This window comes from Molossus molossus, unplaced genomic scaffold (genome assembly GCF_014108415.1).
Source record: "Molossus molossus isolate mMolMol1 unplaced genomic scaffold, mMolMol1.p scaffold_m16_p_7, whole genome shotgun sequence".
NCBI classification, from domain to species: Eukaryota; Metazoa; Chordata; class Mammalia; order Chiroptera; family Molossidae; genus Molossus; species Molossus molossus.
In genome coordinates, this window is record NW_023425401.1 from 93343541 (window position 1) to 93365155 (window position 21615).

General features: G+C 43.6%; 1 protein-coding gene across 1 annotated transcript; it reads left to right on the forward strand.

Annotated features, from left to right (window-relative positions):
* The first annotated feature begins 1166 nt into the window (after window positions 1–1166).
* Window positions 1167–10179, forward strand: SSMEM1 (serine rich single-pass membrane protein 1). Its single transcript, XM_036246165.1, has 3 exons — window positions 1167–1349; window positions 7280–7334; window positions 9689–10179. Exons 1-3 carry the CDS (start codon window positions 1167–1169, stop codon window positions 10177–10179), a joined length of 729 nt encoding a protein of 242 aa, XP_036102058.1.
* The last annotated feature ends 11436 nt before the right edge of the window (window positions 10180–21615 follow it).

Here is a 21615-nt window from a genome sequence, read left to right on the forward strand (position 1 = left end):
TTTCTGTGCTCACACATCCTTAGTGTCTCTTTCTCTTCCAATAAGGTCACCAGTCATATTGGATTAGGGCCCCACCTTTACGATCTCATTTAACCTTAATTACCTCTTTAAAAGTCCTGCCTCTAATTAAAGTCAAATAGAAGCTTAAGGCTCCAATATTTGAATTTTGGGGAACACAGTTCAGTCTATAACACATTAGAATTGTATATGTTAATTTATAATCATATGAGACAAAAAAATTAGTTCTTCAGAGATTTAGATTTTAAAGACATTAAAATACTATATTTAAAGAAAATACAGTACAGTTGACAGTTGATCAAGGCCCAACCCCTGCGAAGTAGAAAATCCAAGTACAACTTTTGACTCCCCAAAAACTTAACTACTCTCAACATTTGCAAAGGTTTGTGTCCCACAGATACCAAAGTCTGAGAATGCTCAAATCCTTTATATAAAATGGCATAGATTAATGCATACAATCTGCTCTCTGCATCCTTGGACTCCCAAATGCAGATAGCCCTGGCCAGTTTGGCTCAGCGGTTAGAGCGTCGGCCTGCGGTCCGGAGAGACCCGGGTTCGGTTCCCGCTAAGGGCACGTACTTAAATAAACTTGTTTATCCAAAAAAAAAAAAAAAAAAAAAAAAAAAAAACACTACAGGTAGTCTTGGCCTGGTAGCTCAGTTGGTTAAAGCAGCAAACTGATGCAAGGTTACCAGTTCAATTCCAAGCCAGGGCACATACAAGAATCAGCCAATAAATTTATTATAAGTGGAACAATAAATCTCTCTCTCTCTCTCTCAAATCAATAAAACATTTTAAAAATGTACCACTACAGGTATTTACTGAAAAAAATCCTAATAAGTGGACCCATGCAGTTCAAACCAATGTTGTTCAAGGGTCTACTATTTATACAAATTTCAGTGGAAAATAATTAAGGCAGAACACACTATAATAAGCTATGGGGAAAGACCATAAACTTTCACAAAAGTAATTTAGATAAATCTTCCCAAAATCTAGAAGTCTAAGAAGTGTCTGTCAGTTCCTGTCATAGTTGCTGAAGTGTATGTCATAATAGGTTGCCAAGGAAGTTGTCATACATGTGGAGTGAAGTACTTCCCAGTCATTTTCATCCCTTTGAGCATGTTTTATTTTTGAAGCAAGAAGCCATCATGGGAAAACTTCTTTCCTTATTTTGGGAGGTGGATCCTCCCCCCATATCTTTAAGTTTTACCATTCCAAATCAGGATTATGAGTGCCGCCAGGATGACTCCTGTGGGACAATAGGGATCTTCCTCTTTTGGTATTTTGTCATTATATTGGTCTTGATGATCTTCTCTCGTGCTTCTATCTGGGTAGGATATCCTTTTTCATTTTAAATAATATGTTTATTCTAGGGGGTTTTCATAAAATAAATTCACTTTGATGAAACTACTTTTTTAAACTTTGTTTTCTAGTTTTAAAAATAATGCAATCTTATTCTGAAGAATCCATGAATATAGAAAAGGATGAAGAAGTCTGTTTAAACTACTGTAATTCTCTCTTTTAGAGATAACCACTGTTGACATTTTGGAGTATGTTCTTCTAGTTTCTTCTTCTTTCTATACCAATGTATATCTTTCCATCTCTCTATCTTTGATTTTACATGTTTGACATTGTGTTATAGTATATATTTTTGTATCCGGCTTTTTAAAACTTTACATTATATTGTAACACTTTCCCAAATTATATTCACACAGCAGCATTGTTAGTGACGGCATACTTTTGTTTTGTCTGTGGTTGCACCATAACATCTGCAATTTTGAGATACTGAGGTTGTTTGCACTTTGTCTATATGCTGTATAATGCTGGGATAAACTTCCCTACTGGTTAATGACCTCAAAATTCTCTGTGTAGCCAGGGAATTCTAATCACCGATACAAAAAAAAAAAGTTGTTGTATTTATATAATATATGTTGTAGCATTTGGGGGATTTTTGAATGGGGCAATACACTCTCTGAATAGAATACGCTACAGAACTAAACTAAACTAAACTAAACTAAACTAAACTAAACTAAACTAAACTAAACTAAAGTTACTGCTCCAGACCACCTACTAGCAGAAAAAAAATACCCTCTTCTTAGGAATGAGGTAGCCCACTTTATCAGGATTGTGATGTTCCAACATATAATGGGTAACTGAGCTCTTGTCAGTCACTGACATGGAATCCTTGCTGGCCATTAATACCAGGTTGATGATTAATGAAACCACCATAATTTAGCATTACAGCCAGATCTCTGGTCTGGTGGTGGTCAGCTAGACTGACTGCTATATCAGTTCTAGATGGAGAGGAGGAGGTTTGTTATGTCTATGCCAGCTGGATTCCATTATAATAATCAAAGACTCTTTCCCTCACCACCTCTTCCCCCTAAGAAGTTTCATCTAAAGTTTAAATGCTTCATAAGGTAGATACTTTGCCAAAAGGAGATTTAGAAATGATAGCTTATATGTATCTTAGACTCCCTAGCTAAGTATATTGAATTTGTCTGGTCTGGCAAGAAAGGCTACTTTAGAAAATTAACAAAAAATTGAAATTGATTCCTGGCAATTTCATCATGAAGACCAGTTAAGAGGCCTAAGCTATATTCTTCTGCTCCCTTGCTTGTGTCAGCTCTTTGGAGTCATAGAGACCTGAGCTTCAAGGACCTCAAGATTGCATATGGTCCAGTCTCCTGTTTGTAAGCAAGTAAGATATCAGTATCTGTCCTTTTTTAAGATGATAAGGCCCAAATAAATTAAGTGACCTGTCCAATCTCTCACAAGTGGTTAGTGACTGGGCCGTAGACCCAAGTTTCCGGCCAAATCATTTGTTTACTTCAAAGCATGGTTGAAATGTTGAATTAAATCTATTCAATGCTAATTAAAATCATAATTATCGTAAGGGTTCATCTTTTACTTCCCCTTATGGCAGCTAAAATTGGCTGAACTGCTTCTTCTAAAGGGTCCCAGATTTGAAATCTAAGAATCATATGAGGACTAGTCAAGGATGATGGACTTTTCCCTTCACTTTGAACTTCATTTTCTCTGCTAAACTCTGAGCCTTTATTTACATACCTTGAAGTAAAGGCAAGGGCGAGATGGAAATGTGGTGGTAAATAGCCTTAAACATGAAGCACACTGATTCCCTGGGAATTTGCCACTTGTTTTCGTCTTGTTAAAAAAAATTTTTTTTTTTAATTGGAGAGAGAGAGAGAGAGAGAGAGAGTGAGATGGATGTGAGCAAGAAACACCAATCGGTGGCCCTGACCCAGGATCAAACCCACAACCTGGATATGTGCCCTGACTGGAAATCAAACCCACTGCCTTCTGGTGTACAGGACAACAACCAACTGAGCCACACAGGCAAGGGTCGGATTTGCCACTTTTGAAGATGCATTTACCTTTTGCTTTCAGAGGCTATATATACTATGTTTAGTGTATATATTTGTTTGGTGTTTGTTTGGACTGCCAGTGCTGGAATTTTCCCTAATACCAGTACAAGCTCCTCATTTTACACATGTGGAAATTGAGCTGAGCTGATTAGTGGCTGAAAGGCAGAGCAAAGCCCATTGAATCTGTCCATTGTTCACCTCAGGGCAGGCCCTGCTGCTCTTCTTACTCACTGAGTCACAAAGATAATTAATACAATGCTTTTGGTGGCTACTGTTCACATGATTCCTCTTGATGCAAAATCTTTCTTTTGATTTTGACTTGATATCAAGTCAATGCCATGGCCTGTTTGGCTCAGCGTTAGAGCATCTGCACGGACCGGAGAGTCCCGGGTTCAGTTCCCGCTAAGGGCAAGTACCTCGGTTGCAGTTTGTTCCCGGCCCCGGTTGGGGTCGTGTGGATGGCAGCCACTCGATGTGTCTCTCTCACATCGATGTTTCTCTTTCTCTCTCTTCCTTCCTTTCTCTCTGTTGCTCTATCTGAAGATAAATGCAAAAATGTCCTCAGGTGAGGATTAAAAAAAAAAAATTCTGATATCAAGTCAAATGTGGACACTTGTGAAAATAATATAAATCTAATAAGTGTTTTACTTTTATTAAAAAATATATTTTTAGCCCTGGCCGGTTTTGCTCAGTGGTTAGAGCGTCAGCCCGTGGACCAGAGAGGCCCAGGTTCGGTAACGTACCTCTGTTATGGTTTGTCCCCAGCCCTGGTTGTGGTCGTGTGGGTGGCAACCACTCGATGTGTCTCTCTCATGTCAATGTTTTTCTCTCTCTCTCTTCCTCCGTCTCTCCCTCCTGCTCTATCTGAAGATAAATGCAAAAATTGTTATTGAGCCCTGGCCGGTTTGGCTCAACAGTTAGAATGTTGGCCTGTGGTCTGGAGAGACCCGGGTTTGGTTCCCACTAAGGGCATGTACCTCGGTTGCAGTTTGTCCCCGGCCCTGGTTGGGTCGTGTGGGTGGGTATCCCTTTCACATCGATGTTTCTCTCTTTCTCTCTCTCTCCCACTCTATCTGAACAAAATATCAAAAAATGTCCTCGGGTGAGGATAAAAAAAAAAAAAATTGTTCTCGAGTAAGGATAAAATATATATATATACATAAATATGTGTGTATATATATACAACACACACATATATGTATATTTTTTAAATTGATTTTTAGAGAGAGAGGAAGGGAGCGAGAAAGAAACATTGATGTATTGATGTGAGAGCAGAACATCGATTTACTGCCTCCTACAGGCCACAGGGCCCCCACTGGGGATCAAACTCACAACCTGGGCATGTGCTCTGACCCAGAATTGAACCAGCAACCTTTTGGTGCATGGGTCGACACCCAACCAACTGAGCCACACCAGCCAGGATGAAACCTAGTAAGTGTTTTTAAACACTTTTCCCCCCTCCATTACAAAAAGTATGCATATAAAATGTGGAAATTATAAGAAAGTAGAAAAAAATGAAAAAAAAGCCCACTCCAGATAACAGAAATAGCCAACAACTATTAACTTTTAGGTTTATAAATGTCTAATATTTTCATAATCATCTCTATACATGTTAAATTTAAAAGAAGGCCCCATAAACCATTTTTTATTTTTATTTATGTATTTATTTATTTTGGTATGTGCCCCTAGTGGGAACCGAACCCAGGACTCTCTGGTCCATAGGCTGACGCTCCAACCACTGAGCCAAACTGGCCAGGGCTATGTATTTATTTTTTTTACTCTTCACCTGAGGACATTTTTGCATTTATCTTCAGATAGAGCGGGAGGGAGAGAGGAAGAAAGAGAGAGAGAAACATCGATGTGAGAGAGACACATCCACTGCTTGCCTCCCACACGACCCCAACTGGGTCAGGGACAAACTGCAACCGAGGTACATTCCCTTAGCGGGAACTGAACCCGGTCTCTCTGGTGCCCTGGCCGACGCTCTAACCGCTGGGATATCCCTAAACCATTTTTTAAAAAGAGTATCTTTGCCCTGGCCAGTGTGACTTAGTTGGTTGAGCGTTGTCCCATATACTGAAAAGGACCCCTTTTGATTCTGGGTCAGGGCACATACCCGGGTTAGATCCCTGGTGGGGGTGCATACGGGAGGCAACCGATTGATGTTTCTCTCTCTCTCCCCTCTCCCTTCCTCTCTCTCTCAAAAAGATAAATAAATAAAATAAAAAAGAGGTATCTTAAAAGATGATTCCATTTTTAAGGCTTTCAGAGAATGGTTGCAATAACCCAAAAAGTAAAGAGCTATCTCATTAGAGATACTTGCCTCCCATTGTAGCAATCAGATATTAAGAAAGGAATGGGCCAAGGAGCTTAGATTGCAGTTATGACTACCCAAATATGGCCCTTTTCAACCCAAGAAAGTTTGACTTTCTACATATATTCACTTTTCCCTCATTTAGACAATTTGAAAAATTAAAAGGAAAAAAATACTTTCACCACTGGAAGTTAACCATTGCTAACACTTCTGTAATCCCTTAAAATCTTTACTTTTCATATTTTTAGCTAACTTGTGATCATACTGCATATACAAATTTGCATCTTGATTTTTAACTTAATGTAACATTTATTTCCTCATGTTACACCATACTTTTATCATAATAATTGTTACAACTATATATGATTGTATAATTATAGCATAATCTATTTAACTGTTGTCTATCTTTGAATTTTGTATTTTATATTATCTGAATTACACTGCAATGAATATGTCTGTACAGAGTTTTCTCTCTTTGGGAGTTATTTCCTGGTGTTAGATTCCCAGAAGAATTATTCTGTGTCAAATGTGTTAACGTGTTATGAGTATTTCTAAAGTTTTGATGTATTATAAAGGAGGAGGTGCTTTATATTTGTATTATTTGACAAAACCATTTTCAGCATCAAAAAGTGGGACACTGATCTGAAAAATGGGACAAATATATTTATGGAATATTGGGCAGAATATTTGAAATTGGGACTATTCAGAGAAATGCATTTATTCTAGTTGCCATATTCACAGATACATTATGGTTGCATTTTGAAGGACAGCTTCTAAAGGATTTAGGAGGTATTACATCTATGAATTCAGGCAAAGATCTGAAAGAAGTATTGATAATGTTACTTGATAAAATGTCCTTTAAAAAGTAATTTAAAAAGCTAATCATAGTACTATCAAATCTCTTTGTAAATGATATTTCTCTGAAGGTAAGTAAGTACAGGAAAACTTTGTAACCTATAGCTTCTTATCAGTATTACTTTCTCTCAAGTCTGGTCCTTTTGCTTGGTTCAAAACATTTTGTTAGATTCTGCTATCAAAGCAGGGTCTTCCTAGTGGACAGCAGAAGTGAAAGTCAGAAGCAACCAACTACGTGACTATTGTGTGTGTTACCTGCTGTTGAGTGGCTCTGACTCCTGGTGACACTATGAGTGAGTGATATCCACAATGTCCTGTTCTCAACAGCCTGCTTCGCAGCGTAGACTCAGGCCCTATGGCTTATTTGATGGAGTCGATCCATCCGATATTTGGTTCTCCTCTTTTCCTGCTGCCTTGTATTTTCCCTGCCTTCTCATGATTTGCCCCAAATAGGAAAGATTCAGTTTTATCAGTTTTGCCCCCAGCAATGGTTCAGGGTTAGTTTGTTCATCTTTCTGGAGGTCCGTGGTATCTATAGCGCCCTCTCCTCCAATGCCATATTCCAAGTGAGTCAATTTTTTCCCTATCAGCCTTCTTCACTGTCCAACCTTTGTATCTGTATACATTAACAGGGACACAGGGTGTGGATGACCTGAGGGTGTGGCTGATATAAGATCACTATCACTAATCTTTATTTCTGAAACAGATGTTTGAGAAGAAAAAGGATGAAAACAGTGGGACAAACACTTCAGAAAGTAAAGGTGAGAGTCAGTGCACATTTAGTATTGGACTTTGATGAGAGAACTATGTGCTGAGTGTGGAAAGCAAGCAACAGAGGTGAACAGCCAGGAGTGTTATAGGGTCTCCCCAGACCTGTGGCAGCTCAGTGAATGAGCTCCTTGCTTTAGTGCAGGACAACTTGGCTGCTTTAGTAGGGACTATGAAGTACTGGTAGGTAAAGCTCAACTTCTCTTTTCATTTCTCAGTATTCTCCCTTCACACAGTTTCCTTTTACACCCTTTATAGTTAGAGTTACTACAGGATTATGAGCTGTAAATTACATCTTTTTCAATAACCTATAAGCAGTGGTGTGCTGGCAAATGTTTAACAACCGGCTCTCCAAAAATCTGTATGTGTGTGTATACATTTAACTTTTTTTTCTTTCACTGATATAAAGGATGTATACTTCACAATTTACAAATAATAAAATATATAATACTCTTTATGGTAAATTCCATACAGACCCCTAATTCTCACAGAATACTTTCCTTGATTTTTACCAGACCCTTGCATCCTTAGCCAACTTAAGTCTGCAATTGATGAACAAGGGTAGTTCCATTATGAATGTTACTTTCCCTTAAAGAATAATATGAAAGAAACAAGATCTATGTTGGCACTTAACTTGGTTGTCAGTGATGTGAGTGACTTCTTTGCAAATTAGATAACAGTTTTAGAATACTCTGAAAGAATATGTCCTCATTTTTTTGGGTGCTATTCACAGTGTAGTGACTACAGTCCTGGCCGGTTGCTCAGTGGTTAGAGCATTGGCCTGCAGACCAATGAGTCTCATGTTCAATTCCAGTTAAGGGCATGTATCTCAGTTGCAGTTCCTCCTCGGCCCTGGTCAGAGTTGTGCGGGAGGCAACCAGTCAATGTGTCCCTCTCATGTCGATGTTTCTCTCTCTCTCTCTCTCACTCCTACTCTATCTGAAGATAAATAGAAAAATATCCTCGGGTGAGGAATAAAAAACAATAATGTAGTGGATACGAGAATGACACTTTTAAATGTAAATCTAGCCCTGGCCGGTTTGGCTCAGCGGTTAGAGCATCAGCCTGAGGTCCCGAGAGACCCGGGTTTGGTTCCCGCTAAGGGCACGTGCCTCAGTTGCAGTTTGTCCCTTGCCCTGGTTGGGTTGTGCAGGTGGCAACTACTTGATGTGTCCCTTTCACGTCAATGTTTCTCTCTCTCTCTCCCTCCCACTCTATCTGAACAAAATATCAAAAAATGTCCTCGGGTGAGAATAAAAATAAATAAATAAATACATACATACATAAATAAATAAATAAATGTAAATCTATGTTAGTACCATGTTCTCCATCATTTTATTTTATTTACTTTTTTGTTGTTTTCTATTTATCTTCAGGTAGAGTGGGAGGGAGAGAAACATCAATGTGAAAGGGACACATCAACTGGCTGCCTCCCACATGACCCCGACCAAGGCCGGGGACAAACTGCAACAGAGATACATGGCCTTGACTGGAATCAAACCCATGACTCATTGGTCCACAGGCTGACGCTGTACTGTGGAGCCAAACCGGCCAGGGGTCTATCACTTTAAACCAAGACAATCAACAAAACCATATACCAACACCTGACTTTTAGGGCTTATTGATTTTTACCCTACTCAAACTGATTTCAAGTCACCAACATGATGTCACTGAACATGCAGCTAGGAAGGAGATGCACAGTAGCACATCTTTACATGGTATTTCCAACCCCCACCTACAGCAGATAAATAGCTTCAAGAGTATACATCATAATAAGATGTAATAAAATAATTGGGAAGTGATGTTTTGAGTATTACATTTATTTGTAATACATTGATTTAATGGCAAATTTTGATAGCTTAATTTTTACTAATGGCTGCATTTAACAGCTACCTCACAAAATTCCTGAAAGCTTAACTATCAGGTTCTTGTGAGCTGGCTGATGCAAGACAACTCCAGCACACCTCTGCATAATGAAAAGATTAGTTTTTGTTTTCTGCTACCCAAACCACATTCATATACACACTTGACTCTTTAAGACTTCAAAGGAGAAAAAGGTCCTTCTTTGGAAAAGTTTAGAGACTTTTCCCTTGATCTTATATCAGGGTCCATGAAACTTCAAAAATAATATGTCAAGCATATATTTGACCTGGCATTTGGAAGACTTTGTGTGGCACTGGAGAATGCAGTCAGCTGCCAACACTTGCAAATAAGTGGAGAATAGTGGTAGCTTGGCAAATGGCAACTAAGATTGAGCCCCACACGTGCCATAGGCTCCCTTAGGTAATGTGAAGTTACAGTAACCAACAATGTGCCTAACTTGTTGATTTATTTCATTGATTGTTAGCAAGCAAAAATGCTTCCTATAAGTGGCAACACAGATATAATGCCTGGGACTCTTTACAAATGATGACAAAACCAAAGCAAAGCCAACTTACCCCTGTAACGAACTCAGAGATGGCTTTGGTCAATGCCTATCTTGAACGAAGACGATCTAGGCACCATTCTTCGTTCAGCCCGGTGAATCAGACCCAACGCGACAGTGACACTACTGAGTTCGACAGTGAAGAATGTGACTCGGGAGCCTCGTCGTGGAAGGAGAGTGAAAGTGAACACCCATCACCAGCCAGTATTAAGAGAAAAACAACTAAGAAGCAAAAGAATGTGGGAAGCTACCAAATCAGGGAAAAGCCCTGCCTCTACTGCAAAGCCATGAGAACCAATGAGTGGTTGGCTCACCATTTCCTTCCAAACACTTCTAAAAAAGCCCCAATGAAGGGATATGCTAAAGAGGAAAATTCTGTACCTGACATTAACACAAAATTCAGTAAATTTTGAATTGTATCAAGTCCTTACCTTATTTGAAGCCAAATGAGATAAATAAAACATGAAAAATCGCCAAAGTTCTAGGTGAGAAGGCTTTTTTTTTTTTAAATAATAAAGTCTCTCTATTAATAACAACAACAAAATGCTTGGAACCCAAGAGGTAAAATTTCAAATCAGTCTTTGTCCAAAAACAGGCCAGCGAAGTTGTTCATGGCACCCCTGGAGGGTCAAAAACCTGCATCCACTATGGGTTTATTCAAAAGAGCACAAGACAGATATTTTATCCCTTGAGTACATGTATTTTGTGTATGTCTATAATACTAATAAGGAAGCTCTTTAAAAATACATTTATGTTCGGAAATCATTTATACTTATTCATATGTTTTGATTATCTGACTGACTGACTGAATTAGGCGAAATTGGTTAGCACAAAATTGGCCCACATTTGCAGGTGACTGACTCTACCTGCAAGCTGTGTTGCTGCACGTGTGTCAGCTGGAGGCTGGTGAGGAGGAGGAGCAGCTCAGGCCTAGAATAAGATCTCTGATTCCAAAGTAGACCAAGGAGGGAAGGCAGACCCAGAAGGGTAGCTGGGCCATGAGTTGTCCATTGTTATTGTCCAAAGGACATAGCAAAATGTTAAAGAAAAAATTATTTTGACACTTGTTAAAATGGTAAGGAAGGCTTTATTCAATGCTATTGTAATAAGGGTCAAATCTATTGCAATAAGGGAGAGAAGTCAAGCTCAACTCCAAAAACAGTAGTGGTTTATAGCCGAGGAGCAGGGTAAGGGGGTCAGTAGACAGAAAATTACTAGGAAGAAACATCAAGGATGGGGATTCCTGCCAAACTGACCTAATAAGATTCTTGGTAAAGGCAGTCCGAGGACTTATACATCAAAGAGGGAGGATGAGGAACTTGATCAGATGTCAAGGGTGATCAGATCTCTAAGGTGGAGGGGGTGACACTAAACTTACTTAGCAATAGTCTTGCTAAAACTGGGCTGGGCAGGCCAGAGATAGGATAGACACCCGAGTTGAGATCTGGCCAACAAGAGAGCTCAGAGAAGCCTGATTTAAAATTTGGTCTTTGTTGCAAGTTAGCTGCAACCCAGCATTGTTGGGACTGGATTTTCCAGTTAAGTGGGGATCCCAGCAGTGGGAAATTCTGTAGGCCTAGGTAGGGGATGGCCATTCTGGAAATCATTCTCCAGATGATGGCAGAACCCCAGCTGGAATATAAAACAAAACCCAGATCCCAGAAAAGAGTGCTGGCTAGGATAGGATAAGCAGCAGAGACTCTGGTCACTAAACTAAAGTTCAAAGAAAGGCTTTAGGTCTCAGAGGAGGACTTAAGTACCACATATGATAAAGATTGCAACATAATACTAAGGACTAAGCCGTTTATGAGGGAGAGATCACAGAGCTCTGACACTGGGCTCATGAGTCACTGTGATAATAGCAGCTTCCTTAGTTGATTACAACAAAGACACCAGGAGGGCAATGTGGGAGCCCCAACCATTGGAACTAGAGTCCAATAGGCCACTAGAGTCCACCGCATGGGGGCCATTGCTGAGCTTATTTGCAGATTGTCCTATTCAGTCGCCTTAAGATTGAAATAGGTCTGAGACTGTGAGTGAAAGGCAGGACAACTTCATGATTCAGCTCAAGCATCAACCTTTTCCATGTAGACTCCTTTACTTCTCAACACCCAGCTCCACTGTGTTCCCTCAGGCAAACTCACTAGGCACCCCCTAATGCTCCAGTGCACCTTGAAAAGTCCTCCATCTCAGCCCTTAACATTTTAATGAATGTGTTTGCATGGGCAAAAGTAGGTTTACTTTTGTATGGAAAAAGACATGCAGGTTATGATTATTACAATAGCTTTATTAACTCTCTGTTTTATGTACTCACAACTATAAACCTACTTTTGCCCACCCCTTATGTATGTATGGATATGGATATGGATATGGATATGGATATGGATATGGATATGGATATGGATATGGATATACATATACATACATACCTTAAAGGTAGAGTCCATGATTTGTCACATTTATATCTGTGTGACCCCGCACAGTGCTAGACAACATGACAGGTAAATCATGCAGTTGAATCGATATACCAAGGGATTCACGGATTCAGAAGGGAGGAGCTGGGGACAGCTGCGAGACAGAGAAAACAGGGCAGGGGCCAATATCTAAAACTTAATGAATGATCATGATATTTATAACTCGATATGATTAAGACTTTATTTTGTTTATCTAAATAGCACCAAAACAAAAACCAAAACACAACAAAAATCAAGCTTAAACTATAGTAGTAAATTGCAGTGGCGAAGACTTAGACCCAAGTATTCTGGCTTCAGAGTGTGGGCTCTTAATTACTATGATTTTACCATTATTCTCTGAAGATGGAAGACCCTGACTTTAAGGTAAGTTAATCACTGCCTCCTATATAACTACGAGTGATGTCTAAGCAGATATACTCTCACCAGGAAAGGATGACTATTTCCTAGATAACAGAGTATGGACACATTCCCCAAATATTTTGCTTGTGGATTTAGAATATAAACCAATGACACTATTTTCTGGAGAGTGATTTATGTCAAAGACTGTTACTTTTCATGGTCTTATCCATGGGGCTAGAGCAGATCAGAGTGAGGGCGTGGAAGATAGCCCTGTGGGAAGAAGGAATTAGGGTTGAGTGAAACCAGGGGCTGTAAATATGAGGGGATTAACTAGGGTAATCTGTGAGTACATTAAACTAAAACCAGGCCAAACAAGGCTGGGAAGACATCCAAGGCCTAAGAAAGAAATGCACTGGATCAAAGGAATAAGGCAAGGACGTGGTGGAATGAGGAGCAGAAGCCTAGCCAGGCATGTTGGAATGGGAGTCATGAGCAAAATACAGAGCCAGTGAGGCGGGGGATAGACAGTTCATGAAACCAGGGTTGCAAACTCTAGTCTTGGCTGAATGTTGCTTGCATGCAGAGTCTGGTGTGAACGGCCAGGGCGGGGTTCCTGAGCTGCATAACCATCTCCTCTTCAGTCCGTCCTTGCTAAATGGGATAAACTAGGCTGCCCCTGGTTGCGACCTGCTTGGGCGGCATGGAATTCTTGGTCTTGCCTCCTATCTGTGCCCTTCTATGCAGTTAACTGTTCAGCAATGACATCTGTGGCAATGTCCACCTACTTCAAGCATGACAATTCTTGTCAGGAACTGCCATACAGGGAACTATGGGATGCAGGGAAAGGCCCAACTGAGACAGATGTGGTGAAGAACAGGAGCATACACATAGTAGGTGTTTGGAGGGGGTTGGGGAAGCTGGGAACTATGGCGCTGGGTAGACAGTCTCAAACTCTGAAACAGTATCTGCCCTTGAGGACTGGGTGGTGTGGATTTGGTGGGAGAAGCGATGAGCTAATAGGTAAAATCCAAATAACAGCAACAGTAATAATACTAACACTTAGAGAGTGCTTGTGATGTGCCAGGCACTGAGGGAAGCATTTTGTAAGGATTATTTACCCTTCACAAGCCTGCAGAATAGATATTTTCCCAATTATGGATAAGGAAACTGAGGCTTAGGTAAATTCAACAATATACCCAAGGTCATACAGCAGGTGAGTGTGGGGAGCTGGGTCTTGTCTGATCACAAAGATTTGTTTTTACCACGATGATAATACTGAAAGGGTTAGTAATGTTTTAAAGGGTAAAGGTAGCCCTGGCCGGTTTGGCTCAGCGGTTGGAGCGTCGGCCTGCGGTACAGAGAGACCCGGGTTCGGTTCCCGCTAAGGGCACGTACCTCGGTTGCAGTTTGTCCCCGGCCCTGGTTGGTCGTGCGGGTGGCAGCCACTCGATGTGTCCCTTCACATCGATGTTTCTCTCTCTCTCTCTCCCTCCCGCTCTATCTGAACAAAAAATGGAAAAATGTCCTCGGGTGAGGATAAGAAAAAAAAAGGGTAAAGGTAAAAGTTTGCAAAGGCAGAAACTGTGGAAATTGTGTTGCTTGCATGACATTTGCTCAGCCTTTTGTTGAGCACGTTTAAGGTTTATCCGAATTATCCACAAGGCAATGGATAACCCAGCAGATGCCGGATACCAGACCAGTCCTACTGCAAAGTGGACAATAGGCCAGATGAATTACATCCGCAGGAACTGCCGAAAGCTAAAAGTAGGGTATATAACCAACACCCCAACCTTAATTCGAGGCTGAACCCTTCTCAGCTCAGCCCGCCTGCACCCAGGAGTATGCAATAAAGCCATTTTGCTCTACATTGGCCTTGTGCTGTGGATGTGATCTCCTGCTGGCTCAGACCTTTTTTTTGGTGCTGACAGCTGGGAGGTCTGTGAGGATCCCGCATAGGGGACAACTGCAGGCCCCCGGAGTCCTCCGGGACCCCTGTCAGATCAGGATCGATCACATCCTCAGCTGGATACTGGACCTCCAACCTCTCCTGCCGACCCAGCATCAACACCGGACATTAGCCCTGGCCGGTTTGGCTCAGCAGTTAGAGCGTCGGCCTGCGGTCCAGAGAGACCCGGGTTTGGTTCCCACTAAGGGGCACGTACCTCGGTTGCAGTTTGTCCTCGGCCTTGGTTGGTCGTGCCGGTGGCAGCCACTCGATGTGTCACTTTCATGTCGATGTTTCTCTCTCTCTCTTTCTTCCTCTCTCTCCCTCCCACTCTATCTGAACAAAAATGGAAAAATGTCCTTGGGAGAGGATAAAAAACAACAACACTGGACATTAATTCATTGGTGAGTGTTTTTTTTTTTCCTACCAGTCTCATTCTCTGGGCTGTCTCGTTATCCCCTGTCCGGGACATGACAGCCAGGTCTCTCGGTCACGTCTGTGTGATCGTCCCTCTCAAAATCCATTGCTGCTCGGGACACCCTCCTCGGGAACCAGGTTCCCTCAGCTCATATATCTAGGGACGCCTGATGTAGGAGAGTTGCACGTCTCTCTACTCTAGGGGAGAAGCGGGGACGCCTTCTTCTTCCATAGTGCATCCGTTGGACCATTAGGCCACGACATCTCACACCGCCACATGGACAACACCCCTAGGATATCTCTAAAAAATCTACACACCGCCTTGGCCGGTCTGGCTCAGCGGTTAGAGCGTCGGCCTGTGGTCCAGAGAGACTCGGGTTCGGTTCCCACTAGGGGCGCGTACCTCGGTTGCAGTTTGTCCCCGGCCCTGGTTGGTCGTGCTGGTGGCAGCCACTCGATGTGTCCCTTTCACGTCGATGTTTCTCTCTCGCTCTTCCTCTCTCTCCCTCCCACTCTATCTGAACAAAAAATGAAAAAATGTCCTCGGGTGAGGATAAAAAAAAAAAAATCTACACACTGCCCTGGCCGGTTTGGCTCAGCGGTTGGGGCGCTGGCCTGCGGTCCAGAGAGTCCCAGGTTTAGTTCCCGCTAAAGGCATGTACCCCCCCCCAAAAAAAAGAAAGAAAGAAAAAAAGAAATCTACACACCCTAGGGCTCACTCAGGACTTATGTCCCAAGTGACTAATTTTCTTTTTTTTTTTTATCCTCACCCAAGGACATTTTTCCACCCTTTGCTCAGATGGAGCGGGAGAGAGAGGGAGGGAGAGAGAGAGAGAGAGAGAGAAACATCGATGTGAAGGGACACATCGAGTGGCTGCCACCCGCACGACCAACCAGGGCCGGGGACAAACTGCAACCGAGGTACGTGCCCTCAGCGGGAACCTAACCCGGGTCTCTCTGTACCGCAGGCCGACGCTCCAACCGCTGAGCCAAACCGGCCAGGGCGCAAGTGACTAATTTTCTATTGCAACACTACGTGGCCTCGGTACAAATTAGACAATGGGTCACAATAGCCTGAGAACAGCACTTTCGACATTTTACCAACCTAGACAATTTCTGTCAAAGGCAAGGAAACTGGTCTGAGGTTCCTTACATCCAGGCCCCTTTGCACTCAGATCACACTCCTCTTTTTTTTTTTTAATTTATTTTTATTTTTATTTTTATTTTTTATCCTTACCCGAGGACATTTTTCCATTTTTTGTTCAGGTAGAGTGGGAGGGAGAGAGAGGAACAGAGAGAGAGAGAAACATCGATGTAGATCACACTCCTCTTTATGTGATTCTCGCTCTCTCTCCCAGATCTTCCCACTCCACTCTAATCCTCCCAAACCTCCCTCTGAAGATGAAGCGCTAACTTCTCCTGTTTCCTCCTTTGACCCAGCTGATCTCGCTCCAGACCTCCCCCTCCAGCCCCTCTGTGGGCCTCCCACCCTACCCTGAGCCTCCTACTCCTGCTCCCACTCTTCTACCCCCGCAAACGACTCCCTCACACACAGGATCGATCGGGAACCATCTCTGGTCTCTATCCGTCCCCTACCTTGGCCCCCGGTTTTAGATGCCCCCCGAGGGAAGCAGTGGGAGTTGAAGGGACTGTCAGAGTTCGTGTCCCCTTCTCTCTCTCAGATCTGTCCCAAATAAATAAAAGACTTTACTCTAAAATAATCCAGGAAAGGAATGAAAGCCCTGCAACCTTTCTATCCCCCTTACACAGGCCATGAGAAGATGCACTAACTTAGATCCCACTGGCCCAGAAGGGACTGTCATTTTAAACCTGAGATTTATCTCTCAGTCAGCCCCAGACATTAGGAGAAAGTTACAAAAACTTGAAGATGGCCCTCAAACCCCTCAACGGGAACTTCTAAATCTAACCTTTAAGGTGTTCAATAATTGCAATGAAGAGGCTAAACAGCAAAGAATAGCAGAATTCCAGATGCTGGCCTCTGCCATCAGAGCCCCACTAATCAAAGGGGTCAGCAAACCCCTTTCAGGGGACAGAGGAAGGGCACCCACCAGGATCAGCAGAGCAGACCCCCAGGTCCCTGCTTTAGGTATAATCAGACTGGCCATTGGATGAGACAATGCCCCAATCCTCGACCACCGCCTAAGCCATGTCCTCAATGGGGAGGACCCCACTGGAAGCCGGACTGGGAACAGACTGTGCAGAGTCGGTCCTCACCCCTTCCTCGGGCTGGCAGAACAGGCAATCCAGGCCTGGATCTGATTGGCCTGGCGGCTGAAGACTGAAGGTGCCCAGGAACGAACACCCCAACCGTCATCTCGAACTCCGAGCCTTGGGTAACTCTGATGGCAGCAGGTAGGCCAATTTCATTTTTAATTGATACCGGGGCAACCTACTCTGCCCTCCCCGAGTTCAGGGGATCTCTTCAACGCTCTGGGGTTTCAGTTGTGGGAAATGATGGCCAAATATCGCAATCCAGGGCAATCCAGACACTCACGTGTTCTTTAGGCCCTTATATCCTTCTCCACTCTTTTTTAGTGCCATCAGCCTGCCCGCTCCCTTGTTAGGGCGGGACATTCTACCTAAACTCCATGCTACTTTAACCTTTGCTCCTTCTCTCCCCACCAGCCACTCTCATTCTTTACTTTGTCTCCTCCAAGAGTCTGCTTTCTCTCCTAACATAAACCCCTGGCACCCCTCCGTCCCCTCATCCCCTCCAGGGGGCAGGGCGGGGTTGCTGGCTTTGTTGGCTTTCTGTGAAATACCACTACTCTTATCATTTTTTCACTGACCCAGTGAGGCGGGGGTGGGGGGGCAGGGCCGAGGGGCTCTCACTTCTGGAGATCTGCTCTGGGGACAGTGGCAGGTGGGGAGTTTGACTGGGGCGGTACACCTGTCAATAGATAATGCAGGTGTCCTAAGGCGAGTTCAGGGAGGACAGAAACCTCCCGTGGAGCAGAAGGGCATAAGCTCCATTGATCTTGATTGTCAGTACCAAATATAGTATCTCTCACTATAACCTTGCAAGGGGTACCTGTAACCTAACTACTCATGATGTGTCTAACCCCTGCAGTGGGAGTTTATATGTGCAAGCTCAGAGGGTCTTGGTGCAATACCAAGAAAATCATACCAGGGAAATCAGTCGCTACCCAGGCTGCAGTTCTTCCGGTGGCACTAGCCCTCTCCTCCTTCTATCAGGGTTTGATCATCCGAGCCTTACTGTGGTCTATCCCACACCTCCCTCGGCCCAGATATGACTGGACTGCTTTGCTTACCAGAGGGAATGATGTTTTTAGGTGCACTAAACATTTCTGCCCCCAGGAGAGGAATTGCTATTCAATGCCTAAACCCAGAAAAACAGGGTGGCTAATGGGCAGTAGGATATGTCACCCCAGCTAATTCCTTCATCCCTAATTCAACCTCATCAAGCCCTGAGCCCAGAAGCCATCATAGGGCAAAAAGGGAAGTCGGACTCCTCATAGCAGGAGTCATAGCTGCAATTACCACTGGGGGACTTGTGAGAGGAATTATTTATAATGCCATAACAGCAGAAAACATAACCGCCACCATGGCAAATATAGGTAGAGATACAGGTGAAAACTTCAAGCTTCTTTCAAAAATCCCTCAACTCTCTTGCCTGCATGGTAATAGATAACTGCATTGCACTATATTATTTACTAGCCAAAGAAGGAGGTGTATGCGTGATAGCAAATACATCTTGTTGTTTCTACGTTAACTCAACTGGGCAGGTTGAGGAGAGGACACAACGAATTCTAGATAATGCCCAGTGGCTGAAGGAATTCAGTCAGGATCACCTAGCCCAATCTATCTGAACAAGTACAGAGGCAGCCTTGCCTAAACTAACCTGGCTGCTCCCCTTCATATGGCCCCTAGTATTAGCCTTCTTATTATTGCTTTTCGGACCCTGCCTCTTCCGCCTGAGTACTAGGTTTGTACAAAATTTACTGCAGCCCTGGCCGGTTTGGCTCAGCGGTTAGAGCATTGGCCTGCGGTCCGGAGATCATATCCACAATGCAAGGCCAATGTAGAACAAAATGGGTTTATTGCATGCACCTGGGTGCAGGTGGGCTGAGCCGAAAAGAGTTCAGCCTCGAATTAGGTTTGGGTGTCAGCTATATACCCTACTTCTAGTTTCCGGCAATTCCCACTGCTCCGTGGAGATGCTGCAGCGTAAGGCTGCCTCAGCTGAGTGGGTCAGCCTGGCCAGCTCCTGGGGAGAGCAGGTGGAAAAGCAGGGTGATCTTTCAAAAAACGGGGGGAAAATAAAAAATTAGCTGAAAGAGTTGGTGATATAATAACTCCATTCTGACCCTCAGTTACTGCACATACACACCCTGGCAGCTTCTTTTTTGTAAACATAAGGACCTTGAGAAACCCAAAGAAAACTATAAAGATAAGGGGTTAATCATGGCCTGAGAAACTCAGAGGGACCATTAATGGTTGCCTTAACCTCTAACACCTGCTCTTGTTCCCCTTCTATCAGTTCCCCCCTTAACGGTACCAAAAGCGGCACCAAGAATGTGTTTTTGTTTGTTTGTTTGTTTGTGTCTATATAAGTGGGCAACAAAGAAGGCTTGGGGCTGTCGATTTGGGGAGAGCCCCCTTCAGCCCGCTCGTGTAATGAAGCGCTCCTTTACAATTCGGCTGTGGTCTCTGGTTATCTCACTGACGCCTTACAACATTTGGAGGCCCCAGCGAGATCCCTGGAGCTTTATGACACCAGGGAATAGACGCCTAGGATGAATAGCCTCTCCTGGTCTGGCCACTGGATACCTGTAGTTCTTTAGGTGGGGTACCCCTTGAGACGTTCCAGGGCCCCAAAGATCCTGCTTAGGTTTCCGATGAGTGGCCAGGAGATGACAAGACGTCCTCAAAAGATTTAAGGAGACCTGGTAAAAAACCTCTGGAGGTAGGTTCTGGATGACCGGTCTTTCTGGGCGCGAGAAGGCCGGACATGGCGTACCTCTCTTCTCTGGATCCCCCTGAGACATTAGGTGGGGTTCATTCTGTTCTCACTGGATAAAGAATTTTCCTTGGCCCACCACTGGGTTGGAAGGGAAGTCTGATCACCTCCCGGGAACTTCTGGTGTGTGAATGTGACTATGTGGATGCAATTGTGTGTGAGTGACCATGCTCCACGACACTTGTTACGCAGCCTGTATAAGTCCTTACCTGTGGTCCCGTGATGACCTCATAAAGCTAAGGGCAGTATCAGATCCTTGGGGACATTCTGGTCTCCACCTGCGAACCTGATTCGTGCCAGGGGATTATACCGGCCTGCCAATGCCAAGAGGCGTCTAAATCTCCGTGAGGGAAACGGCCAGAAGAACGAAGTGAAAAGTTTCTGTCTTGTGTGTCTTCCCTTGTTTTTGTCCTCGTTTCCTCTCTACTGTGCCTCCCTCGACTTTGTTACGGTTAGTCTCATCATGGAGAGAAGCCCTAGTGCCCAAAAGACCTCACTGGGTTACTCTAGTAAACATTCTTAGAGAAGGATGGGAGGAAGGGCACAGAAATATTTAAAGGAAAGTTAAGGACCTTCTGTGAATTAAATTGACCCATGCTCGGGGTGGGCTGGCCTGACGCGGGATCCTTTAACCCTGTGTTAGTGCGGGCAGTTTGGAATCAGGTCACAGGGGAGCCAGGACACCCAGACCACTCCCCTATATTGATCAATAGCTTGACTTAATGAGACACCAACCCCCATAATTAAAGAGCCATGCCCTCCAGACCAGGGCACAAATAGTAGTAGTGTGCCCCAAACTGGGCCCCAAGAGAAACCTGGGAAAAGGTAGGGAAGTGCCTGGGAGGCAGAGACACAGCGAAAGTTCTGAACAAGGTTCCAGCACAAACATTTCCTCTTTGGTCCCTAATTAGAGCTTGCCTTGATCCAGTGCAGGAGGCTAATAAGGTAGGGAGACAGGGTGTAGTAAAAGACTTGACAAAAGCTGAGAAAGGCTATGAGTCCTTAAAGACTCCCCCACTGCCTTCCCTACAGCTGTGATTAATATTTGTGCTTTGAAGTCCTGGAAAGAGCTCCAAACAAAAGGAGAGAATTCACTAGATCTTACATCCATCAGACAAGGACCTGAAGAGCCATATCAAGCTTTTTATAGCTCAGTTGCTACAGGCAGTTAACAGAGTAATGTGATTCAGGGGCTGGCACATCAATAGTTAAACAGCTTGCCTATGAGAATGCTAGTAAGCCCTGCAGAGAGGCACAGAGCCCTTACCACAAAGACAACCTCTTGAACCTCAGCAAGGAAAAGGCAAGTAGGGCCAGCCCCAGCCCCAGCCCTGTCAAACAGTAGGGGAAATGTCTGTTACTCTTGCTCAGGTGTTCCAACCAGGGTGGAAACCAGAAGTACAATCTGGGATCTCTACCGCGCCACCTCAGGGAGTACAGGACTGGACCTCTGCCCCACCACCCGATAGGTATTAACACCAGAGATGGGGCCACAAGCTATTCCAACAGAGGTCTATGGGCCACTACCTAATGGAACAGTAGTTTAATCTTAAGAAGGAGTAGTCTCACTATGAAAGTGTTCCAAGTGTTGCCTAGAGTTATCCATTTTGATTATTTGGGGGAAATAAAAGTTATGGCCCAAACCACTAAAACCATTATACAAGTTTTACTT